Below are 25,528 nucleotides of genomic sequence, written 5' to 3'. Positions count from 1 at the left end.
CCAAGACTTGACCTGGGGACAGAAACTCCAGTCCTATGTGCTTCTCTCTCAGTGCCAAGAGAGACCATGTGACTGAGGAGCCTTTGACCATCATAAGCAAATAAACCAGAAAAGGCCTCTGTGGGTTCTGCCCCGACCCCTTCCTCTACCTAACAGCTCCCAGTGAACGTCTGAGTTCTACTCTCCTTCCTGTCTCTCCAAGGTAAAGATTCAGATGGTATTACCCATAGAGGAAAACCTAGTAGAAGGCCAAGGAGCTTTACGAATGCTGGTCTGTTAAATCCTTTTTTTGGCTGAGCCATGCAGCTTGTGGAATCTTAGTTCCCTGACCAGGGATTGAACCTGGGGTTGTGGCAGTAAAAGCACGTAGTCCTAACCACTGAACCACCAGGGAAGTTCCAAATTTTGCTAGATTTGTCCAAAAAATTGACCTTATAACTGAGAAAGTCTATTTCATACAGGCTTTATATCTTTTCCTGCTAAGCACTATTCATTCTATAAGTCAATTCTGTTGGTCCCAGAGAACTGTGGCCATTTCCTATTCCCACTCATCCTATCTTTTCTAGTTCTTCTATTTACTCTGCCATCTGAAGTGAAGGATGGGAGAGCAAAATTCTTTTTTCTCCCACTCCAGGAAACTAACTTGGCCCTAGGGCTCACAGTTCTTTGTCATTTCAATCCCATGTTGTGCTTTAACCTGTTGTCTATGCCTCAGAAACAGATTAAAAAATACCCCATATCAAGCTGGACCAAGAAGCACAGAAGCCATAGGGCACAAGACTATGGAAAGAGGTTTCAAGATCAGTGCTCCCCAATGGAGGCTTAGCACAAGCCACAGAAGAGAAGCATAAAAAGAATCCTGAAGGATTGGACAAGGGCCTTGACTTCATCCAGAGACATCAGTGGGCTGGGATCCAGTAATGGGTTGGTTATATGTTCCACAGGTAAGCAATCTCAAAAGCAGGAGTGTGAGCGCTTTTTATTCTGTGCTAGAGAAAACAGTGTCTCTGAGGAGCATCTGGGAGTAGCTAAGGACTCTAGAAAGACAGGCAAGACTTCCTTAGTATGTTGTGCCTTTTTGCTGACCTGCCCCATATACCTAAAATCCATGGTAGATCCTAAGTCTAGAGAACCTTCCCTAAAAGAAAGGAGGGTGTGGGATTCCCAGAAACTGTCTTCCACTCAGACAAGGAAGGCCAGTGCCCAATGGATTGGAGCCAGGATTCCCTTGTTAACAGTAGCCATGCCTGTCAACATGAGCTTCAGTTATCTGGCCCTTACGGTGGAGTCTCTGACTGTATAACTCTGTGTCAAAGATGCTGCAGCCACAGGAGCTCCTTCCAAGGTAACACTAGGAAACTACTCTCCGAGTCCATCCTCAGCAGTTGAGATGGTGACAAGTTAACTGAAAAGCCCCCTTAGCTTCTTCCTCTTGACTTTCAACAGCTGAGATTTCTGCATAGGGCCTGAAGAGACCTAGAAAAAAAAAGGAATCCAAGTTAATAGCGGTTTTGAACAGTTGCACTTCGGTTAGGAAAAGAATTTCCTTGCTCCCATGGCTCTGGCTAAGAAGGGGGTTTTGATGTCCATGTCAGGCTGTGAATGCGATGGAAGAGTCTATGCAGGAGAGGCACGCCGCATCCCTTTTCCCCTAGGGAAAAACTTTATAGACCATCACTGGAAGTGCAATAAGGCTGAAAGGGAGCCAAGGTCCATCATTCAGAACTGCAGAGAGACGACAGCAAGGGAACATGGAAAAGACCATGACTCTCCATCTAGAAATCCACAATCCACAATTTGGACGCCAGGTCACAAATATCCCCCCATGTTGGGTTAAGGCAGGGTCAACTAGGTGACAATTCCAGGGACCACCAGCTTGGGAGCTATGGATGCAGATTCTCCCAACTCTTTTTTTTTTTTTTTATTCGTTTATCTGGCCTTGCAAGGTCTTAGTTGCGGCACACGGGGTCTTCAGTCTTCACTGCGGCACAGAGGATCTTTAGCTGCAGCCTGTGGAATCTTTTAGTTACAGTGAGTGGGGTCTTCAGTTGCAGCATGCAAACTCTTAGCCGCAGCATGTAGGATCTAGTTATCTGATCAGGGATCTAACCTGGGCCCCCTGCATTAGGAGTGAGAAGTCTTAGCCACTGGCCCACCAGGAAATTCCCCAGACACTCTCAACTCCTGAAATGCTATCTAGGAAGCTGCTCATGACTTACTGTGGGCTCTGTCTCAGGTCCGGGGAGGGATGGTGTTGAGGAGACGGGCTCTTCTAGCTGGTTCAAAAGTTGGTTATCAGTTCCCTGTGAGAAAGCACTGCTTGAGGTGTGGGGATCTCCTGAAACCAGAAAGATCAAAGGAAGATAGTGCTAAATGCCTTCTTCTTACCAGGAAGGCATTAGCATTTACAAAGCATTCTGATAAAGGCCTGGCCTTGGTTGTTGTGGTTGTTTAGTCACTAAGTCATGTCTAACTCTTTGCAACCCCGTGGACTGTAGCATCCCAGGCCCTTCTGTCCAAGCCTTGGTACTAGAATGTAAACAGACACAAATTCACTTCCAATTAACTTTGGAAAGCTGTTTCTACTGTGAATATTCCCCAGGCCAATTGTAACCAAGTAGGACAAGAGTCTCTGTGACTCAAAACAGCTAACTGTTCTCCGTACTGCCTGTCACATCTCAGGTAAGGGGATTAACTTTTTTTCCTGGTTCTCTAATTCTCCATTGGGTGGCATCACTGATTCAATGGGCATGAACTTGGGCAAACTCCAGGAGATGGTGAGGGACAGGGAAGCCCGGTGTGCTGCAGTCCATGACGTTGCGTGTGAAGAGTTGGACACAACTTGGTGACTGAACAACAACAAAATTCTCCTAGGCATGTAGACTAGTCCTAATAAAACTTTCTATAGTGATAGAATGAATACTTGTGATCTGTGTTGTTCAACCTGGTAGCCACTGGTCATATGTGGCTACTGAGCACCTGAAATGTACAAATGAGATGAGCTTTTCATTTTATTTAATTTTTATTTATTTAAATGTAAATGGTCACTATTGCCTAGAGCTACCATAATGGACAGCACAAACCTAGACCCTAACTCTAACCCCAGGGAGACCAACACCTCTAGAGCTACGTACCAGTGTCATGATGCTTCTGTCCCACCTGGATCGTTTGTCTGGCAACTGCCATATACATACTCTGCAGATTTGTGACGAAGGGTCTTCCATCACCAACACTGCATGCCTCTGGTAGTTTCTACAGGGGAGAGGAGATGCTATCATGGGTTACATGGGATTGCTAGGGAAAAACTCGATATCCCACTGGCATTAACCCCAAAAGAGTTTATATACAAAAGTTAGATCCAATATGGGGCTCCCCTAGTGGCTCAGTTCAGTTCAGTCACTCAGTCCTGTCTGACTCTTTGTAACCCCAGGGCCTGCAGCACGCCATGCTTCCCTGTCCATCACCAACTCCCGGAGCTTGCTCAAACTCATGTCCATCAAATTGGTGATGCCATCCAACCATCTCATCCTCTGTCGTCCCCTTCTCCTTCTGCCTTCAATCTTTCCCAGCATCAGGGTCTTTGCTAATAAGTAAGTTCTTCGAATCAGGTAGCCAAAGTATTGGAGTTTCAGCATCAGCATCAGTCCTTTCAATGAACATTCAGGACTGATTTCCTTTAGGATTGACTGGTTTGATCCCCTTGCAGTCCAAGGGACTCTCAAGAGTCTTCTCCAACACCACAGTTCAAAAGCATCAATTCTTCGGTGCTCAGCTTTCTTTATAGTCCGACTTTCACATCCACACATGACTACTGGAAAAACCATAGCTTTGACTAGATGGAAATTGTCAGCAAAGCAATGTCTCTGCTTTTTAATATGCTATCTAGGTTGGTTATAGCTCAGATGGTAAAGCTATGGCTTAGATGGTAAAGAATCCTCCTGCAATGCAGGAGACCAGAATTCGATCCCTGGGTCAGGAAGACCCCCTGGAGAAGGGAATGGTTACCCACTCTTCTATTCTTGCCTGCAGAATTCCACAGACAGAGGAACTTGCTGGGCTACAGTCCATGGGGTTGCGAAGAGTCGGAAATGACTGAACAACTAACACACTAGATCCAATACAGACATACATAGCCAAACCCGTTGGGACTGATATAAAGACCTCTTGGGAGGTCATCTCTTCTGAAAGGCAACTCCAAACGAATATTTTTATTTCTCTCAATACTTACATCTGTTATGCCTCCCCATGAATACCTCATAGGTTTGTAGATTCTCGCCTCCAAAAGGATAACCTTTTAGAGAACGTTCTTAGAAAATCACACTCTTTAAATTATCCCTGAGTTGTAGATTACTATATTATTTATTTATCTGGCTGCATCTGGTCTTAGTTGTCATGTGGGATCTCCCATTGTAGTGCATAGACTCTCTAGTTGTGGCGCATACCGGCTCAGCAATTGCAGTGCACAGCCTTAACTGCTGCATGCCATGTAAGATCTTAGTTCCCTGACCAGGGATGGAACCCCCATCCTCTGCATTGCAAGGAAGATTGTTAATCACTGGACCACCAAGGAAGTTCCCAGACTACTATTTTAATCAAATTTACTCTGAAACTTCTACACTGGAGAGAAAAAAGAATGAAATCAAGGAAAAGGGAAAGAGAGCAAAATGGAAATGACAGACTGAAAGACAGGAATAAATGATGGATAATGATGTTCAGTCAGAGGAGATGGGAGAAACAAAGTTTACAAAGTTGGGAGGCTTGCCTGCCATTTTACATTACTTATGCAATCCCATTGTGCTTTACTATAATCAGTGAACTCCCCATAGGGGTGATATTCTCCCCCCAGGGAGGAGCAAATTTGCTTTTGGTGGGAGGGATAAAAAAATCATACTCTTTTCATGTAATGGCACAGATACACAAACAGTACATGAACAGAGTTCTGGTATACCCACGGTATTACCATTCTCTTAGGGGAGATAATTAGGGGGAAATGTCTTAAAAGGTTCCTCTGGAAGTTGATAATGAAAAAAAGTTGAGAAACCCTGCCATAATCACACCATATTTATCTGTTTCCTTCACTATGGAAGGAACTCTGAGTTTACATTCACAGCAAAATGTTTTGCCTAGTTCAAGTTTCATACACTTGGCTGAACTGAATTTAAGTAATGGCTGAAAACTGAAGAAAGTAAAATCAAAATGAGATGAAAGAGTATGGTGTCCAGTGGACCTAAACCTGGCTGTACTTTAGGATCTGGGAAAAGGCCCAGAGCCACTTCATCTGTCCTTGTGCATGCACATTGTCATGGTTCCCAGTCAGGTTAGCAGGTCTCAAAGGAAAGCCATGCCAGCAGCTCACATGGCAATAAACCCGAGAATCTTGGATTGCCCACATCTCACATCGAGGGCACTTCTGTTGTGCTATAAAAGCATGCATTTCTGCAAACCCACGGTGGGAGAAGGATGGAAGAGAGAGTGGGAGAAGCAGTGAAGTAGTTGCTGAACCATGGTCAAGATTACACAGCTCTTTCCCCCAAGCATGGTGGTAGCTGAAAAACTGGTTGATTCCAGGAAAGATTTCTACTCCATAGATTTCTATTCCAACCCAACCTGCAAAACACTGTGTCAGTCTTGACCTTTCACTGGAAACCACAGACAGTGAATCAGGAGCTGCATGCAGACTCTGCTTCCAGCAGCGATCACACTCAGAGTGTAACGTCCTCTTCAGCAGCATTCCCTAAGGAATGAACTGAAATAGGTCACGGACCTCTGCCTCACCTCATTTTCGTTCCTAAGTTCAGCTCTCCAACCCCCAAGCCATCTGCTCCAGCAGAAATCCTCTATCCCATGGCCAGAGAGCCCTGACAGCAGAGAGACAAACAGGTGTTCTCTGTCCTCACATCTCATGTCTCTGGGATGTCCCTTCATGCTGCGCAGGAAGCATGGCCTCTCTTAGAGTCACCCACACATGGCTGGGTGGGCACTGTGCTGTCTGTACAAAAAAGCCAGCCGGAATCTAGGTAGTCCATGGGGGCATCTTCTCCTGCCCTTTCTACAGAACTAAACAGACTCATACAATTTCCAGAGTGACCTTTAACCAATGCATGTATTTAGTCTCAAAAGAAAGTGCAAGAAATAAAAGGCCATTCAAGCTATTGCTGTCCTGGAACTAAGTCCAAATCCAGAACCTGTATCTTAGCCCTTCCTCCAACCTTCCCCTTCTCAGAGAGATCTAATCCTGCAGCTTCTGCCAAAGGTCATCCCATCTGAGTATCCCTTCTCAGAAAAGCACTAGGAAGAGAACACATATTTACTATGTGCTAGACACTGTTCTAGGGCTTCCCTGGTGGCTCAGCTGGTCAAGAATCTGTCTGTAACGCAGGAGACCCTGGTTCAATCCCTGGGTTGGGAAGATCCCCTGGAGAAGGATATGGCAACCTACTCCAGTTTTCTTGCCTGGAGAATCCCTACAGACAGAGGAGCCTGGCGGGCTACAGTCCCTGGTGTCACAAAGAGTTGGACACGACTGAGCGACTAAGCGCAGCACAGACACTGTTCTAAGTGTTTAAATGTTCAATCCATTTTGTCTTATTCACTGCTATCTCCCTGGCACCTAGAACAATCTGGCTCACAGGAGTGGCTCAGTAACCATGTGTGAATGAATGGACATGGTAGGCATGAGGATGACCCTACCCTGCTGAGAAGTTACTCAGTCACAGCTAGTAACTGGTGGGACAGGATTAGAATCCAGACCATGAGGCTTCAGGGCCCTCACATATAACAACTACCCTAGGGACCTCTCTGAAGCATAGAATTTCAGTCCAATGGACAATACAACCTTCCCTAGGATTACAGGCCCTTATTCCTGGCATCACAGATCATCTGTATATATTCCCTTCCAGCTCAGAAACAAGATCCCTTGGGGGACAAGGAAAAGAAAAAAGCGAGCAGATAACAAGGAGGCAACTGGCCCTACCTGGAACCCTCAGAAGGCTGAAGGGTCACACCCATAATCCTGTTCTATCTGTTCCCCATCATCAAGGATTCCTTGGGCATCATTCTCAGAATATTCGAGGGAAGAGTTGGTGAGGCCTGAGCCTGGGAAGGAGAAACATTATTTCCCTGGGCAGGACAATGGTAGGGGTGAGCTGGGGCAAGCAGCAGAGATCAAAGGGAGAAGCTGGAGTCAGGACTAAGAAAAGCAAACAGCGGTGCCTCCTGCTATAGTACACTTGAGCCAGGAGCAAGGTGTACCAGCCACAAGCGGGTCACTGCCCAGAATGGAGAGGGGAAGAAGAGCCAGGTCAGTCTACTGTATAATGTGTTCATCTGATTAATCCAGAATCAATCCTACTTGGCAAAAAGGCTACTTAGATTCTATCATGAGCCAGTTACTACAGGACTGGGGGAGGGGAAGTGGATGCAGTCCTTCCTGCCTCAGAACAGGACAGAGTTAGTACAAAGATAAATAAGTCAGAAGCCCTGCCTCCAAGAGTTTACAGTCACACATAGGAAATAGGACGATTCAGGTATCCCCCACTTTTTGTAAATTTGCTTTCTGCCACTTTGCTTTTGGCTTCCCCAGTGGCTCCACTGTTCTTGCCTGGAGAATCCCAGGGACGGGGGAGCCTGGTGGGCTGCTGTCTACGGGGTCGCACAGAGTCGGACACGACTGAAGTGACTCAGCGGTAGTAGCAGTGGCTCAGAGGTAAAGAGTCCACCTGCAAGGCAGGAGACATGGAGACCCAGGTTCCATCCCTGGGTTGGGACGATCCCCTGGAGGAGGAAATGGCAACTCACTCCAGTTTTCTTAGGAAATCCCATGGACAGAGGAGCCTGATGGGCTACAGTCCATAGGGTCGCAAAGAGCTGGACATGATTCAGCAACTAAACAACAACTTTGCTTTTAGGAAAAGCCTACATTAGTATCTGTTTTTGCTAACTAGAAGAAATCCAAAAAAGATTTTCACTTTTATGAAGAAAGGTAAGTACTTCTTCACTTTACACTATTTCAGTTTATGAAAGTTTCATAGGAATGCTCTCACTTTCAGATAGAAGGAAACTGTATGTGTTTTTTTTTTTTTTTTTTCTTTCAGGCATTATGCTATAAGGGAGCTATAAACAAAGAGCAATAAGAACCAGCGAAGAAGAAAGGGACAAAGTCTCACTGAGAGTCCTGCAAAACACTTCAGAGGTGATGGAGTTAAGCCTTTGCAAGGTTAGACTTTGCAGTGGAAGTCTTTGAGGCACAAAGGTGTGAAAAGATAGGCCAGGTGGGCATGTGCTCAGTCATTCCGTTGTGTCCGACTCTTTGCGACCCCATGGACTGTAGCCCACCAGGCTCCTCTGTCCATGGGATTCTCCAGGCAAGAATACTGGAGGAGGTTGCCATTTCCCACTCCAGAGGATCTTCCCAACCTGGGAAGATCTGTGTCTTGGATCTGTGTCTCTTGCATCTCTTGCATTGGCAGGTGGATTCTTTACCATCTGAGCCACCAGGGAAGCCCATACATAGGTGGGAATATCTGATGGGAAATGAGACTGGACAGCTAATTCATAACCACCAAACTGCAAAGGACTTTATTTTCTGAATTAAGGATATGCCCATAGGAATTCCTTTTGTTTCATAAAGTGGATTTCTCTGCTCTACAACTACTTGCCGAGGCTTCCCTGACTTCGAACTGTTACTGATACAGGGTAATATAGTATTGCAGATGTCACGTTGAGTAATCAGGCGTTTCCTCTAGGTTTGCATTTCTAGGTTTTCTGCTACACTAGAACCTCTTCTCTACTTCCTGCTAGTACTATGACTAAGAGCCACATCACACTCTAGTCCCAAGAGCTCTGTCACTCTCTTACCTCCAGCCCACCAGGACTTTGGCCCCTGCTTTATGGCCATATCAAAAGCGTTAGGAAAACCAAAGTCACAGAAATCACAAAGGGCATTTGATCGTCCCTTCTTGTCCCTCTGGCGGCTCCTCTTCGTTGCTAGGCCCCAAACTTCCCTCCTGTTTAACAATAACTCCCACCTTCACTGAGTCTAAAACTCACTCCCAGTGGTCTGGAAATTCTAAGACTCCCTCCTACCCCCTGACCCCAACAGGATGTTGGCGCCATCCCAGTTACCACTTACAATTAGAAACAAAAGGTTTGATCCGACCCTCAGACCTCATCCCCATTTCATCCACTCTTTCCTCTGAGGCTGCTTCAGGAAAAAAAAAAAAAAAAACAACATTTAGAAGTCTGGGTCAGGAAAGGCTGGACCTTGAGACACTGCTCACTCTACTCTATATGGACCCACAGGTGAAGTAGACAGGCTTATAAGACAGAGGAGAAAGAGGAAAGGAGCAAACTGGAGCTCCCAGGACCAGCTGAGTAGGTCCTTGGTTCTGGCACAGCCCCAAGATCTGACACTGCCTGTCTCAGTATCATAACTTCCAGGGCAGGGCCCCAAACATGTGACTTCCCAAGGGTAAAAATCCTCTTCTCCCTCTTGTACAAACTTCCCTCCCTAGGGGGCCCAAGTCAGGTTAGGAAAGCATGGTGTGTGTGTTCCATCATGACTCTGCAACCCCATGGACTATAGCCCCAGGCTCTTCTGTCCATGGAATCTTCTAGGTAAGAACACTGGAGCGGGTTGCCATTTCCTATTAATTGCATCATTAGCTCCTCATAGGGGTAAGAGCACACTGGAAAACCATTCTAAGGTCTCAATTTACTCAAAAACCATTCTAAGGTCTCAATTTAAGGTCACCAAAATAAATAGAAAGGAATAAGAAAACTGGTTTAGGAAGAGAACTCCAAGGAGAAAGACTCTTTAGAACAGAATTCTTGCTTCCTCATCCATTCATTTGGCAAATATTTACTGGTTATCTACAGTATTTGGGATTATGTAGATGCTGGGGATACAGTACATTGAACAAAAGAAATAAAAATCCCTTGTCCTCCTGAAGTTTACATTCTAGAGAGGGGAGAGTAACAGTAAATATAACTAATTAAAACATATAAAGAGGAGAATGAAAAAACTGGAATGATACTCAACATTAAAAAAACTAAGATCATGGCATCCAATCCTATCTCTTCATGGCAAATAGAAGGGGGAAAAGTGGAAGCAGTGGCAGATTTTATTTTTTTGGGCTCCAAAATCACTGCAGATGGTGACTGCAGCCATGAAATTAAAAGATGCTTGCTCCTTGCAAGAAAAGCTATGACAAACCTAGACAGCATAGTAAAAGGCAGAGATATCACTTTGCCAACAAAGGTCCTTATAGTCAAAGCTATAGTTTGTCCAATAGACATGCACAGATGCGAGAGGTGGACCATAAAGAAGGCTGAGTGCTGAAGAATTGATGCTTTCAAATTGTGGTACTGGAGAAGACTTGAGGGCCCCTTGGACTGCAAGGAGATCAAACCAGTCAATCATAAAGGAGATCAACCCTGAATATTCATTGGAAGGACTGATGCTAAAGCTAAAATTCCAATACTTTGGTCACCTGATGCGAAGAACTGACTTGCTGGGAAAGACTGAAGGCAAAAGGGGAAGCAGGTGGCAGATGATAAGATGGTTGGGTGGCATCACTGACTCAATGAACATCAAACTGAACAAACTCCAGGTTCAGAGGAGCCTGGTGTGCTACAGTCCATGGGGTTGCAATGAGTCGGACACAACTTAGCAACTGAACAACAAGCAACAATTAAAACATATACTCTTAGAGTAATGAAAATAAAAATAAACAAATGGGACCTAGTTAAATGTAAAAGCTTTCGCACAGCAAAGGAAAACATAAACAAGATGAAAAGACAATAATTGCAAATGAAGCAACTGACAAAGGATTAATTTCCAAAATATACAAGCAGCTCATGCAGCTCAAAATCTGAAAAACAAACAATCCAATCAAAAAATGGGCAGAAGACCTAAACAGACATTTCTTCAAAGAAGGCATACAGATGGCTAGTAAACACATGAAAAAATGTTTAACATCACTTATTATTAGAGAAACACAAATCAAAACTACAATGAGGTATCACCTCACACTAGTCAGAATAGCCACCATCAAAAAAATCTACTAACAATAAATGCTGGAGAGGATGTGCAGAAAAGGGAACCCTCTTGCACAGTTGGTGGGAATGTAAATTGATACAGCCACTATGGAGAACAGTATGGAGAGTTCTTAAAAAAATTAGGTATAAAAAATACCATGTAGGTTTGTGTGTGTGTGTATGCTCAGTCACATCCAACTCTTTGTGATCCCATGGGCTATAACCCACCAGCCTCTTCTGTCCCTGGAATTTTCCAGGCAAGAATACTGGAGCAGGTTGCCATTTTCTGTATGACCCAGAAATCCTACTACTGGGCATATACCCAGAGAAAACCATAATTCTAAAAGACACATGTACCCCAGTACTCATTGAAGTGCCATTTACAATAGCCAGGACATGGAAGCAACCTAGATGTCTATCGACAGATGAATAGATAATGGTACATACATACAATGGGATATTACTCAGCTATGAAAAGGAATGAATTTGAGTCAGTTCTAGTGAGGTGGATGAACCTAGAGCCTAATATACAGAGTGAGTAAGTCAGAAAGAGAAAAACAAATATTGTATATTAACTCATATATGGAATCTAGGAAGACGGTACTGATGAAGCTATTTGTGGGACAGCAATAGAGACACAGACATACAGAACAGACTTGTGGACACAGTAGGGGATGGAGAGGGTGGGACAAATGGAGAAAACAGCAGATTCAGATGGAAACTTATACATTACCATGTGTAAAACAGATAGCCAGTGGGAATCTGCTGTATGATAGTGTTCTGTGACAACCTAGAGAGGTGGGATCAGGTGGAGAGTGGGAAGGAGGTTCAAGAGGGAGGGGACATACGTATACCTATGGCTGATTCATGTTGATGTATGGCAGAAACCAATACAACAGTGTAAAGCAACTATCCTCCAACTAAAACTAAATTAAAAAAAACTCTAGGGACGTCCCTGGTGGTCCAGTGACTTAAGGCTCTGCCCTCTGAATGCAGGGGGCCTGGGTTTGATCCCTGGTCAAGGAACTACTAATAGCTCCTACATGCCACAACCAAGATCCAGCGCAGCCAAATAAATTTTAAAAACAACATACACTCTATCAGATGGCGTCAGCACCACAGAGGAAAATAAATCAGCACAGGCAATATGGGGTCGGGGCAGGAACGTGTTGCAATTTTAAACAGTGGTCAAAGAGGGCCTCACTGTGAGGTGACACTATAAAGACGTAGGGGAAGTAAGAGAATGCTCCATATGGCTCTCTAGACCTGGTGACCAGATTCCTCCCAGTTTGCCTGGTCAGCCTCAGTTTGCGTTTACTGTAATTTATCAGTAGAGCTCCTTTTCTCTCTTACGAGTGTCCCAATTTGAATGATAAATTAGGTGGTCCCCCTATTATCAGAGGAAGAGCATGGCAGGTATGTGGACACATGTTTGTGTGAAATCATAAGATAATACAGCATATGATCTTTTATTCTGTAAGATGGGAAGCCACTGGAGGTTATAAAGAAGAGAGTAAAACGATCTGACATACATTTTTAAAAGATCACTTTGAGTGCAGAAAGACAAGTGAGCAGATCTGTTAGGAGGCTGTTGCACTAACCAAGTGGGAGATGACGGTAGCTTGGGCCTGGGTGGCAACAGTGGATCTGATCAGATTCTGGATATATTGAAAGTACAGCTGTACATTGTCACCCTGCTTGTTTAAACTTCTATGTAGAGTACATCATGCAAAAATGCTGGGTTGGATGAAGCACAAGCTGGAATCAACATTGCTGGGAGAAATATCAATAACCTCAGATATGCAGATGACACCATCCTTATGGCAGAAAAGAGCCTCTTGATGAAAGTGAAAGAGGAGAGTGAAAAAGTTGGCTTAAAACTCAACATTCAGAAAACTAAGATCATAGCATCTGGTCCCATCACTTCATGGCAAATAGATGGGGAAATAATGGAAACAGTGATAGACTTTATTTTTGGGGCTCCAAAATCACTGCAGATGGTAACTGCAGCCATGAAATTAAAAGACGCTTGCTCCTTGGAAGAAAAGCTTGGAAGAAAAGACCAACCTAGAGAGCATATTAAAAAGCAAAGACACTACTTTGCAAAGATCCATCTAGCCAAAGCTATGGTTTTTCTAGTAGTCATGTATGGATATGAGAGTTGGACCATAAAGAGAGCTGAGCGCTGAAGAATTGATGCTTTTGAACTGTGGTGTTGAAGAAGACTCTTGAGAGTCCCATGGACTGCAAGGAGATCCAACCAGTCAATCCTAAAGGAAATCAGTCCTGAATATTCATTGGAAGGACTGATGCTGAAGCTCCAATACTTTGGGTATCTGATGCAAAGAACTGACTCATTGGAAAAGATCCTGCTGCTGAGAAAAAATGAAGTCAGGAGAAAAAGGGGATGACAGAGGATGAGATGGTTGGATGGCATCACTGACTCAATGGACATGGGTTTGAGCAAACTCCAGGAGATGGTGATGGACAGGGAAGCTGGGCGTGCTGCAGTCCATGGGGTTGCTGCAGTCCATCGGCATGACTGAGTGACTGAACTGGATGAATGGCTGATAGGATTCAGTGATGGATTGGGTATATAGAATGTGAGAGGAATCAAGGATAAGTCTATTCCAGGACATAAGGCAGAGGCTACAGAGTGATGATCCAGAAACCTAAAATAAAATCAGAGATAACCTGAAATGGCCCCTGGATCAGTAGCACAGACACAGTGTGGATAATAAAAGGGGGAGACTGAGTAAGAAAGGTGAACCCAATGACCAATGCAAGTATCAGAAAGTTTAAAAAGAAGAAGCCCAAAGTGGCTTCTCATTCAAAGAAGAAGAAGCAAAACTATTAGGAATTAGGACAAAAAAACTCTCTAAAAGAAAAGAGAAGTAAAAACAAGATTTAAGTTCTGGCTTTAGAGCCCCAAAGACTCAGATTTGTACCTAAGTTCTTCTATTTGTTGGCTGTGACATTTTGGGCAAGTTGTATTTAATCAATGTCTTATCTTGAGAGAGAAACAGATGGAGGGATGGGTAGATATGGGGGCTGGGAAGGGAGGACTGAGACAGACAACATCTACATCACAGAATTTGTGAAAGGATTAAAGGAGAGAGTAGAATAAATTGCCAAGAAATGCTGTCCTCTTCCTTTGCAGGACAAAGGAAGCTCAAGAAATGCCCTAATGCTCTAGGACATAGAGCAGCCAGCGTCTCACCCAGTTATGAACCTCTCCCCAATGCATTCCAAAATATATGATCTTCCAACAATTCAGTGACTAGTCAAAGCTTAGGTCATGGGGATACAGCTAGGTCAGTAACCTAGCTCGTAACCTCTGGGGAGCTCATCATCCACTATCACCACATAAGCCCAATCCTCAGTCTCTAGTAAGGGACCAAGGTTCTGGCTTTAAACCCTGGCCTTGCCAGGTAGCAGCTATATTATTAACCTCTTTTAGCCTCTGTCTCCTCACCAGAACAATGAGGAGACCAGTATCCACTTTTATGAGGCTGTTAGAAGGACTGCATGAGATAACACATGTAAGGGTTGCCTGCTCCTTGTAAATGATGTCTCCTGACCTCCCCCCAAATGCTCTCATTGCCTCTCAAAGATCCCCCTTACTCTCCCAATATACAGGACCTACCCACAAGGCTAGGTTTCACTTCCATTCTCCTTACCCTCTTTTATGGGGAGGTGGTGAGTATAAGAGTATAGAATAAAGCTTCCTACTTCAGAAGTACACAAAGCACAGTTTACTCTCTGAAAAATTTTAGCTAAAGTATTCTACATGGCCCAACCTGTCCAACAACGGTTCCACCAGGAACCTTTTCTCACCATTGTTTCCTGCTCCCTAGTGAGGCCTGGGCAAGAGGCTCTGCTATGGTGTTTCCATTGTGAAGCAATGTACACTCACAAAAGGCTATTTGGAAAGTAGAAAAACATGATCTGCAGATAGGTCATCCAAATATGGGGTTTTTTAAAAATATTTTTTTAATTTATTTATGTTTGACTGCACTGGGTCTTTGATGCTGAGTGGGCTTTCTCTAATTGTGGCGAGGAGGTGCTACTCTGTTGCAGTGCGTGGGCTTCCCATTGCAGTGGCTTCTCTTACTGCAGAGCACAGGCTCTAGGTGCATGGCTTCAGTAGCTGCAGCACAAAGGCTCAGCAGCTGTGGCTTTCGGGCCCTAAAGCTTGGGCTCAGTAGTTGTGGCCCACAGGCTTAGTTGCTCCCCCGCACTGTTGAATCTTCCTGGACCAGGGATCGAACCCATGTTCCCTGCATTGGCAGGAGGATTCCACTGCGCCACCAGGGAAGTTCCAGTAGTCATATATATATATTTTTTTTTAGTCATATGTTTTTGATGGGATTAATCTCACAGTTTCTTCAGAGTTTGAGGGAAAAAAAAAAAAACAGTAATAGGGCAGAGAAAAGAGAAGTGGTGGTGATGTCTAGGTTTTTATTTTTCACTTTTTTTGGTGGCACTGTGTGGCATGTGGGATCTTGGTTCCCTGACCAGGGATTGAGCCTCTGCCCCCTGAATTGGAAGCATAGAGTTTTAACCACTGGACCACTGGGTAAGTCCCATTTAAAAAAAAAAAAAATTTTATTAATGTCCAGGTTTCTAAAAGACAACCAGCTCAATCTCTGTTCGCCTCCCTTGAAACGTTTCCACAGCAGCTCACTTGGATGCAGTGTTTCAGGCAATTCCTAGCCCAAGGGGTCCCTGTGTGTGTTGACCCTCACAGAATACCCCTCTGAATTCCCTCAGTTCAGTGATCACAAACCTTGGTGACTTGGGAGAGATCCGGCACACTAAGGATACAAGGCAAGCTGCCCTTGAGATCGTCTGTGAAGTTGCTGAGACAGCTGACCTGCTCCTGTGTTTGGTCTGGTCTGGCTTTGTTGGGTCTGGGTCGCACAAGGCCCACCCTGACCACCATGCCCCACCAAGACTGACCTCGCCAGGCTCTCCTGTCGGCCTCTGGCTCCTGTGCACCCACCCCCACAGCACAGGGCTTTGCTAAGGAAAAAACACAAATAGGCCTGAACCTAATCTTCTGTTTGAGACCTTACACATTCATTATAGCTCACCTCTGTCCTCCCTACCTTTACAACTAGGTGGGAGAATGGACACATGCGTACACTCACCCATCCAAGCATGGATATAGTCCAGTCAAATCTACGTCACTATCTTATGTGGCCCGCTCTTCAAAATGGGGTCATTTTGTGCCTCACTCTCCCTCACGGAGCTGGAAATGCAACTGAGATAAAATAGGTACAGAATTCAAAACAGTTTAAGATAAAGTCTAGATTTTTCTGGTTTTGCTTAAGGAAGGCCTAGGTATCTCCCTGAACTGCACAGTCAGAAGAGAAGGGAGATGGAAAGCAAGACTATAAAGAGAGGTCCAAACAGAAAGCTTGAATTTTATTAGTAAGATTAACATTTGGGAATGCTTTAAGTGTACTAGGCACTAGGCAAAACAGTAAAAAAAAAATTTTTTACTGTGGTAAAAGTCACATACTATAAAATATACTATTTTAACCATATTTAACTATACAAATCAGTGGCACTAAGTACACTCACACTGTTGTATAACTCTCATTTATGTATAACATACATGTATACATACAAATATATAACATACATTTCGTGAAATTTTTATCTTCCTAAACAGAAACTCTGTCAGAAACTCTGTCCCCATTAAACAATGACTCCCCATTCCACCCCCCAACCCCACCGCCCCCACCCCGTCTCCTCCCAGGCATCTACCAGTGTACCTTCTGACTCTATGAATTTGACTATTCCAGGTACCTAGTATAAGTGGAATTAAATAATACTTGTCCGCACCTAATGTATATTGGGATGCCTTTTCAAAGTTAATACATGTCCTACAAAGCATTTTAATGTGTTATTTTAATTAATCTTCACAGTAAACCTATTAAGTAATCTGTTAATCTAATAATCAGTCTCATTAATTTATACAGGAAAAAAGAAAGGCTCAGAGAGGTTATGAAACTTGACCAACGCCACAGCTAGAGAGTAGCAGGATGGGGCAGCAAAAGGCCCAGGAAGCTGAACCTCAGAACATACACACACTTGCACCATTCCACTATGTGGCTTCTTAAAAATCACCCCTGGAAGAGGATCCCACATACCTTGGAGCAACTAGGCCCGTGTGCAACAACCATTGAGCCTGGGAGCCCTAGAGCCCACGGTCTTCAAGAAGAGAGCCCTCCCCAGTGAGAGGCCTACACGCTGCAACTAGAGAGCAGCTCCCGTTTGTCAAAACTAGAGAAAAGCCTTCGCAGCAATGAAGACCCAGCACACCCAAAAATGAATAAATAAAATAATATTTTTAAAAAATCACCCCCAGAAATAGCCATGTGTCCCTCCCATCCCCCACCTGCCATTCCCCAGGAGGAGCTTGGTCCCCCCTGGTTCTGAAACTCATAGTACTAAAATGTACCTCTTTTGCCTTCTTTCTTAAATCTCCAAATAGCCCAAGAGACTGACAGAGGGGAAAGACAAAACACCCTCCAAAGAAGAAACACCTTACTTATTAACTCCTTGACTGTCCTCTAATGGGACTAGAAAATCAGAGAAATGAATCTCTGGTACGGGGAGGCTCTCAACTCTAAATCTCCTTTTCAAATAAGTACAGCCCCTCAAAGTCATAGCAGGAAGGCCCCTCAGCTCTGCCCCCAAAAGAAAAATAATGGTAAAGGGAGTGGAAGTGAAGGTGGGGGCAGGGGCCGCTGCTCTCATAAGAGCCCTTTGTGGTGGTGCCTCTGAAAGGAGGTTTTGCTAGACAAGGTGGAACTTCTCAAGGTGACAAGCAAATGGTACAGCCTAAGCGGTGACCCTTTGCTCGCTCCATAACCACCCCCTCCCCTCTGGAGAGCCGGAGCCTAAACTGTCCCTGAAGCCCCACCCAGCCCCAGCACAAACCCCGGCTTTCTAACTAACAAGCAGCAAAGGGGCTGGAGTAGGGGGGGACGTGAGTGGTTTCCTGGGGGGAGGAATCCTCAGAGCCCCTCAGAAAATGCAGCAGCAACTCTCATTCCTTCTCTCTCTACTCCCACTCCTTCTCCAGGAAGAACAAGCAGCTCCTGTCAGCTCTGGCTCGGGGCGGGGGCACCGACCCGCCTCTCCAGGACAACCAGTCTGAAGGATAGTTTAGCCCCCCTCTCAAGTCAGCCGCCTCACCATCCTTTCTCCAAATGGAAATGAAATGAGGAGGTGAGAACCAAAAAGAAAAAAGCATCAGGCCTAATGACAGAAAGAAAATCACAGCCATACAGCAGGCATCTGACTGAAGTGCGTGACCCTTGCACTGTGCCCCCAGCACCCCGCAGGAGCACATATTTCATTTTCCCCCTGTTTTAGCGGGGAAGAGAGGACAGTCAGCTGGGTCTGCAGGGCACAGAGGTGATTTAGAGGACCTGGTAGTTAGTATCATCTGTAGGACCTCTACCACCAGAGGGATTCTCTTTCACTCCCCATTACATGCTTGACAGCTGGGAACACAGATCACGGCGGCTGTGATCTCAGGGCCTCCCCACCCCCACCCCGCCCATCCTCTGCACCTCCTGAAATCTTCCTCTACAGGGTGATGAACCGTCCCATAACACACACACACACACACGCGCGCACACACACATGCGTGCTCATGATAAGGGCCTGACCTTCATGACCTTAGGTAGGCAAAGATTTCTTAACAGGACATAAATCATAAGAAAAGATTGATAAATTGAACTATATCAAAGTTAGGAACTTCTGTTCATCAGAAGATACAATTTAGAGAGTAAAAAAGCAAGCTCTCAAGCGGGAGAAGATATTTGTAAGACATATAATCAACAAAGTACTGACTCATTTTCAGAATATTTGAAGAACTCTGAGAAATTAATTGGAAAAAGTCAAATAACCCAACAGAAAATTGACAAAAGGCTTGGTCATAGCTAAATGATCCATAATGACATAAAAATGTTCAGAACCTCATTAGTTACTGGGGGAGTTAAAAAGCCACAATAGGATACCACTACACATGCACTATAAATGGCTAAAAGGAAAAGGCAGATAATACGAGTGTTGGCAAGGATGTGGTACAAACCAGAACTCTTATATATTGTGTGTGTGTGTATAAATTAATGTAGTCACTTTGGAAAACTGCTTGGCGGTATCTATGAAATCTAAATATATGCGTAACTATGAAGCATCCAGGGCTTCCCAGTTAGTTCAGTTGGTAAAGAATCAGTCTCACCAATGCTGGAGACCCAGGTTTAATCCTTGGGTGGGGACAATCCCCTGGAGAAGGAAATGGCAACCCACTCCAGTATTCTTGCCTGGAAAATCCCATGGACAAAGGAGCCTGGTGGGCTATAGTCCATGGGGTCACCAAGAGTCAGACATGACTTAGTGACAGATGAATAAATTGTGGTACAGTCTTACAATAAAATACAAAAATGAAAATTAACAAAGTACTATCAACATGGATGAATTTCAAAAAAATTTTGTTGAGTGAAAGAAGTCAGACACAAAAGAGTATAGACCATATAATTCCACAAACAGACAAAATTAACCAATCGTATTAGAAGTCAGGACAGTGACCCTTTGGAGACAGTAGGTACTGAGTACCAGGAATTTTCTAGTTCCTGATTTGGGTGCTGGTTACACAACTATGTTCATGCTGTAATTCTTCAAGCTCTTTGTTTACGACAGAGGCTCTTTTCTATACGCATCTTATGCTTTTATTTTAAAAGTTTACTAATAGGAGAAAAACAATTTGGCAACTCCCCTGAAAGTTAAATAATAGAGTTACTATATGACCAAGCAATTGCACTCCTAGGTATATACCCAAGAGAATTGAAAATGTATGTTCATACAAAACTTATACACAAATGTTCATAGCAGCTTTATTCATAACAACCCCAAAGTGGAAAACAACCCAACTGTCCATGGATGAATAAACTGATGTGGTATATCCAACTGATGAATGAATAAACAAATGTGGTATATCCATATAAAGGGATATTATTCTGCCATAAAAAGGAATAAAGTAGATACTTGCTTCAATAGATGCACCTTGAAAACAATGCTAAGTGAGAGAAGTCAGACACAGAAGACCATATATTGTATGATTCCATTTGTATGAAACATTTAGGAGAGGTGACTCCAAACAGAGATAGAAAGTAGATTAGTGTTTTCCAAGAATGAGGCAGTAGGGAATGGAAAATGACTGTAAGTGGGTACACTGTTTCTTTTGGGGGGGGTGATAAAAAGGTCCTGGAGGTAGATAGCAGTTGTAGTTATACAGTCTTATGATTATTGTAAAAGCACAGAATTATACATTTTCATTGTATATATTTTTGGTAAATATTATGGTATGTGAACCATACCCCAATTTTTCAAAACAAAACTGTTATTTTTATTTTTTAGAAAAGATAAAGTCTCGGGGAGGGAGGAGGGCGGAGGGTTCAGGATGGGGAACACAGGTATACCTGTGGCGGATTCATTTCGATATTTGGCAAAACTAATACAATATTGTAAAGTTTAAAAATAAAATAAAATTAAAAAAAAAAAAGAAAAGATAAAGTCTCTATTCTCCCACTCTCCTCTGTCTATTCTCTGTTACTTCTTTCAGGAATAGACTCTCAGCCTCCCAACAGGCAGGCCTGGACAACTGTCAAAGGATTTTTTTTTTTTTTTTCTCTTTCAAAAGACTTTAACAGTAGATTCTTGCCTAGTGGCCAAGTGACTGGCATTAGCACCAAATGGGGACAGAGGATGGGCTCTAGAGTCACGTAGGCTTAGCCTTGGAAATAAGCCCACCACTTACATATTTTTGGCTAAGTGTCTTTATATTTTTTTTAAGATTTTTTTCTTTAATGGGGACCATTTTTCAAGTCTTTACTGAATTTGTTCCAATGTTGTTTGTCTTGTGTTTTGCTTTTTTTGCCCACAAGGCATGTGGACCTTGGTTCTCCCACGAGGGATCGAATCCACACCCCTTGCACTGGAAGGCAAAGTCTTAACCACTGGACCTCCAGGGAAGTCCCCTTTTCCATGATTTTGGATAAGTGTCTTAATCTCTTTGAGCCTCAATTTTCTTTCTATAAAATGAGTAGAATAATTCCTATCAATCAGGGTTGTTGCAAGGATTGTTAAATGAGATCATGTATGTAACATATTAATTCCACTCACCTGAAGTTCTAAGCAACCTCAGCTACTTGAATACAACCAACATGAAAAGTGAAAGTGAAGTCGCTCAGTCGTGTTCAATTCTTTGAGACCCCGTGGACTGTAGCCTACCAGGCTCCTCCATCCATGGGATTCTCCAGGCAAGAATACTGGAGTGGGTTGTCATTTCCTTCTCCAGGGGATCTTCCCAACCCAGGGATCAAACCCAGGTCTCCCGCATTGCAGGCAGACGCTCTACCCTCTGAGACACCAGGGAAGCCAGGAGCACTTCAATTTGGCAAAACACTCAGATCCCAAGTCCATCACTTTATCTTTCTAAGCTTTAATTTCTCCAACTTCAGAATGGGAATAAGAATACTGCCTGCATTTTAGAGTAATTTTGAGGATTAAATGAAGTAATGTATGTGAAGTGCTCACCAACACTTTGCACATAGAAAAGTGTTAGTCACTCAGTCATACCCAATCCTCTGCGACCCCATGGACTGTAGCCCACTAGGCTTCTCTGTCCATAAAATTCTCCAGGCAAGAATACTGGAGTGGGTTGCCACTCCCTTCTCCAGGGGACTTTGCTGACCCAGGGATTGAACCCGGGTCTCTCACATTGCAGGGGGATTCTTTACCATCTGAGCTACCAGGGAAGCCCAGAAAGTACTCACTAAATATTAACTGTTATTATTAAGTCATTAAACAAAAAAACTGTTGACTGTGCCAGATAGTATGCTGTGTCCTAAGGATAAGAAAGAGTTCTCTGCCTTCAAGGAGCTCATAGTCTGGTTGGGGAGTCAGTCACATAAACAAATAATTGTTCTCATTGCTGGGCACACACTGGAGTCTTTGACTGCCAGTCAGAAACACTAGGTCTGAGGCATTATAAAATCAAGCTGGATATGTGAAGAACGGGGGTAGAGTGGGGGCAGTGGTGAACAGACTAACCATGAATCAACAGTAGACCCCTTCTTTTTTCTACAAACAGCCTACAAGAATCTAGATAAACAGGCAGGCAGACTTTGACTTCCTTCTAAGCATTAATACCAACCAGGCAGGGGCTTATGGGCATCTCCTATGTATCTATCTCCCCTACTCTTCAAGTGGCTGGTTCTTTCTCATCTTTAAGATCTCAGTTTAATGGCACCTCTCCTGGCACCCTTACCTAAAGTATTTGTTCTTAGAGCACTCTATTCTTTTTCCTCAAAACAGTCATAATAAATTTCAATTATTTGTTTACTTGTTTCCTATCTCTCCCAGTAGATTGTAAACTCCTAGAGTTCAGGTTCATTCAGCAAATATTCACTGAGGACCTCTATGTGCCAGGCTCTGAAGTACGCACTGGGAATTCAGCTTGGGGATAGAGACATGGCTGCTGCCCTCATAGAGCTTATAGTCTATATTTGCTGCAGAGCTTTGGGATGGACGTTTATCCCAATCCTGGCTGAGAACCTCTTCAGACTAGCCCAGTCAGGAATGAGTCCTGGGCTGCCAGTCTCTCACTGAGTCCAGAAACAAGAGGCTGCAACTCTAGGGACATCTTATCCTTTTGCAGTCCCAGATTCCCATGCTCACAGCCCAGCTGAGGTTAAGTGAAGCCAAACAACACAACCTCAGAGCCATTCCAGCAAATTCTCTCCTTGTAAAGCTACTCCTATCAGCATTTGGGACTAGGGGATCAGGGTCACAACCATCTCCTGCTATTAAAGGATTGAGACCATGTATGTGTATGTATGTGTTTGCATACACACCTTGTTCATTTAATAAAGAATCTGAAGCAGATTTTAAAATAATTCTTTCCATTTTATTATCTCCCAGTCCTGGAAAACAGTGTTCCCTTGGCCTATTCCCAGAGAATTTGCTGCTGACTCTATTAACTAAAGCCTCGTGGAGCATCCCTTGCTCACGCTCAGGCTGGCTTTTGCAAGAAGCCACCTTGGGATGGTCAGGTTTAATGTTAAAGAAGCTCAGACTACTGGAAGCAGGCATAGTGAGAATCTTGGAGCACTGAATTTGAAAAGTGCTGAGGACTCTAGTTATTCCTTCTCTGTAGGACTTAAAAGGAGACTCTCACCTCCCTATCCCTACCTCCCACTGCACCCCACCCCAGACATATATCCTTTGCCAGAACTGACTGTTCTTGCTTTTAGAATGCTTACATGTACATCTTTATTAACACATTAAATTATAAGCTCTCACAGTGGATCAAATAGCCACCAGAATTTCAAACAGTGATGAGCATAAACTATATTTCACAATATCTGTAAACTATAAAATGATCTGTGATTTCTTTTGGTCACAAAGTCACAAAAACTGCTAATGACATGGTGATTTTCTGCATATATTTGTTTAGTTTTTTAATTGAAATACAGTTCATTTACAATAATTGTGCTAGTTTCAGGTTACAGCAAAGTGATCAGATATAGATAGATAGATATTCAGATTATTTTCCACTGTAGGTTAAGATATTTAATATAGTTCCATGTGCTATACAGTAAATCCTTATTGTTTATCTATTTTATGTATAGTAGTTTGTAACTGTTAATCTCATACTCCTAATTTACCCCTCCTACCCTCTGTTTCTCCTTTGATAGCCCGTAAATTTGTCTTCTATCTTTGAGTCTGTTTCTGTTTTGTATATGAAAAGTAAAAGTGGCTCAGTCAAGTCTGACTCTTTGCGACCCCGCGGACTGCAGCCTGCCAGGCTCCTCTGCCCATGGAATTCTCCAGGCCAGAATACTGGAGTGGGTAGTTGTTCCCTTCTCCAGGGGATCTTCCCAACCCAGGAATCGAACTCAGGTCTCCTGCAATGCAGGCGGATTCTTTACCATCTGAGCCACCAGGGAAGATTCTATACGTAAGTGATACATGATGTTTGTCTTTTTTGTGTGTGGCTAATATTGCAATATATATGTATGTGTGTGTGTGTATATATATGATGTTTTCTTAAACCAATTATCTGTTGATAGGCACTTAGGTTGTTTCCATGCCTTGGCTATTGTAAATAATGCTGCTATGAACAGTGGGGTGCATATATCTTCTTGAATTACATTTTTCCTCTTTTTGGAATATATGCCCAGGAGTGGGATTGCTGGGTCATATGGTAGCTTTATTTTTAGTTTTTCTAGGGAATCTCCATACTGTTTTCCACAATGCTGCTGCTGCTGCTAAATCGCTTCAGTCATGTCCGACTCTGTTTTCCACAATAGCTGCACCTATTTACATTCCCACTAACAGTGTAGAAGGGTTCCCTTTTCCCAACACCCTCTCCAATATTTATCATTTGTAGGCTTTTTGATGATAACCATTCTAACCTTGCTTACGTTTATAATAGAAAGAAATGCTAAATTTCAGTTACAGGTTAATGAAAATAAAGATGCAACTTTCCTCCTATCCAATTCACAGAACTCTGAATCCTAAGCATGAATTCTCAAAGGATTCATGGACCAGGGTGAAAAACTTCTGCTATAAAGATTCTCATTGGGTAACAGTGCTTGCTTACTTATCAACAGAAAGACCACGCAGACCTAGTCAGAGGAACAAGGCAAGCCAAAGCCACATGTCAGTCAATAACTTTTAGGATCGGAAACAAACCAGGCAGCAGGTCACTGTGAGGTGCAGAGATGGGAGGATCTGGAGATCTCGGGGAAAGACACTGCCTTTCCGGTTTCTGTGAAAGTTTCTGTGTCGTCGTTGTTGCTGTTCACTCAGTCATGTCCGACTCTCTGAGACCCCATGCACTGTGGCATGGAGGCTTCCCTGTCCTTCACCATCTCCCGAAGCTTGCTCAAACTCACGTCCATTGAGTCAGTGATGCCATCCAACCATCTCATCCTGAAATTAGGTACTGACACATCTTCTTGTGCCTTTTCACTAAATTTCCTTTTTACTTAAACTAATTGAGGGAATTTTTTTCTTTACAATTAACTACTGAGATAATCCTTTAAACAAATGAGTGTACCGAACCATGTTTATAATACATTGTGTTTATTTGTATACATTAACATCCTACTGGATTATGAATTCCTTTAGAGCCCAGAGTATGTATAACCTTAATTCTGTAAAGCCCATGGCTGCTAATGTACACAAACCCACTATAGCAGATACTGACAATATCAAAGCCTCTGAGGAGGAGGGAAACATGCCTTTCTTCTTCCTATGTGGCTAAACCTGGCAGGCAAACCTGGGCAGTTTACAGAGTGAGCTCGTAGGAGCCTGATGAAATGGATTAGGATGACCAATCACCAAAGACGTTTTGGTATCATCTGAATCATTGTAGAGCTCTAGGTTTAGGGAGGGCAAA

The 25,528-nt window shown here is 43.5% G+C and overlaps 1 protein-coding gene across 7 annotated transcripts in view; it reads right to left on the bottom strand.

Annotated features, from left to right (window-relative positions):
- Positions 1 to 961: 961 nt before the first annotated feature.
- NHEJ1 (non-homologous end joining factor 1) overlaps positions 962 to 25,528 on the bottom strand; it is a 92,269-nt gene continuing 67,702 nt past the window's right edge. For 5 of the 7 annotated variants that reach the window (XM_086339383.1, XM_086339393.1, XM_086339403.1 and 2 more), the window contains 3 exons: positions 3,135 to 3,252; positions 2,220 to 2,338; positions 962 to 1,476 (listed from right to left, as the gene is read on the bottom strand). In XM_086339383.1, coding sequence (XP_086195509.1) covers positions 1,402 to 1,476; positions 2,220 to 2,338; positions 3,135 to 3,252 — 312 coding nt within the window. In that variant the 3' untranslated portion in view covers positions 962 to 1,401. The remainder of the gene's footprint in view (positions 1,477 to 2,219; positions 2,339 to 3,134; positions 3,253 to 25,528) is intronic. The other 2 variants (XR_015141882.1, XR_015141884.1) reach the window with 1 other exon arrangement.

Source organism: Bos grunniens, chromosome 2 (assembly GCF_055505025.1).
Source record: "Bos grunniens cultivar Pamir isolate PY7600 chromosome 2, Bosgru_T2T1.0, whole genome shotgun sequence".
Lineage (NCBI taxonomy): Eukaryota > Metazoa > Chordata > Mammalia > Artiodactyla > Bovidae > Bos > Bos grunniens.
The sequence above is the reverse complement of the archived record's forward strand: the minus strand, read 5'-3'. Positions and strand labels throughout refer to the sequence as shown.